Source organism: Priapulus caudatus, unplaced genomic scaffold, assembly GCF_000485595.1.
Source record: "Priapulus caudatus unplaced genomic scaffold, Priapulus_caudatus-5.0.1 Scaffold249, whole genome shotgun sequence".
NCBI classification, from domain to species: domain Eukaryota; kingdom Metazoa; phylum Priapulida; class Priapulimorpha; order Priapulimorphida; family Priapulidae; genus Priapulus; species Priapulus caudatus.
The window spans coordinates 281,917-282,575 of NW_014577310.1; the positions used below are offsets into that span (position 1 = coordinate 281,917).

The 659-nt window shown below is 50.5% G+C and overlaps 1 protein-coding gene across 1 annotated transcript in view; it reads right to left on the reverse strand.

Annotated features, from left to right (window-relative positions):
• LOC106808030 (myosin-4-like) overlaps positions 1–659 on the reverse strand; it is a 44,794-nt gene that overhangs the window by 40,627 nt on the left and 3,508 nt on the right. The window contains exon 4 of the mRNA XM_014810579.1: positions 141–371. Within this exon, the coding sequence (XP_014666065.1) occupies positions 141–371 (231 nt within the window). The remainder of the gene's footprint in view (positions 1–140; positions 372–659) is intronic.

A 659-nucleotide genomic window follows, 5' to 3' on the forward strand; every position in this document is an offset into this window, starting at 1 on the left:
AGCTGCTTTACCTACAACTTCACTGCTGCAATTAACCTGCTTTACTTATTTTATATTATATTTTATGTTACTGCAATTAACGAGCTTTACCTAGAACTTCACTGCTGGCCTTTCACTACTAACTTCACAACCAGCCTTACCTGTTGGTTTGAGGTCGCGACCTGAGCACACAGCGTGTCGACGGACCGCTCTACGTCGACAATCTGCGACGCGACGTCGTCGTACTTGCGGCGGTACTCGTCGAGACAAGTGGCAGTCTCGCGCTGACGCTCGTCGCTCTCCCGCCGCGCTCGCTCCGCCTCCTCCGCGCGCCGCTCGCGCTCCTTCGCGGCGTGCAGCCCCCCCTGCAGGGCTTCCTCCGCAGCGGCCACCTTGGGTAACGAGACACGGATCAGGTTTGGCATTGTCAAAGTTTATCACACAGTATCGAGTATGATCTAGTGGGTAGTTTTGACTACGTTTACAAGATAATGGCATATTTTCCCGGGCGATTCCAGTACAAAACACAATGTTTAAAACTTTGAGGCACTTTCTAGTAGTCACTTCCAACATGGTTCAATGGCTTGGGCCCAGTCGCTTGTATGTGCATTCTGCCATGTAGTGTTATCTAAAACACCTTGATAATATATATACAAGAGCCGCAGAGCGTCTGGGCTCAT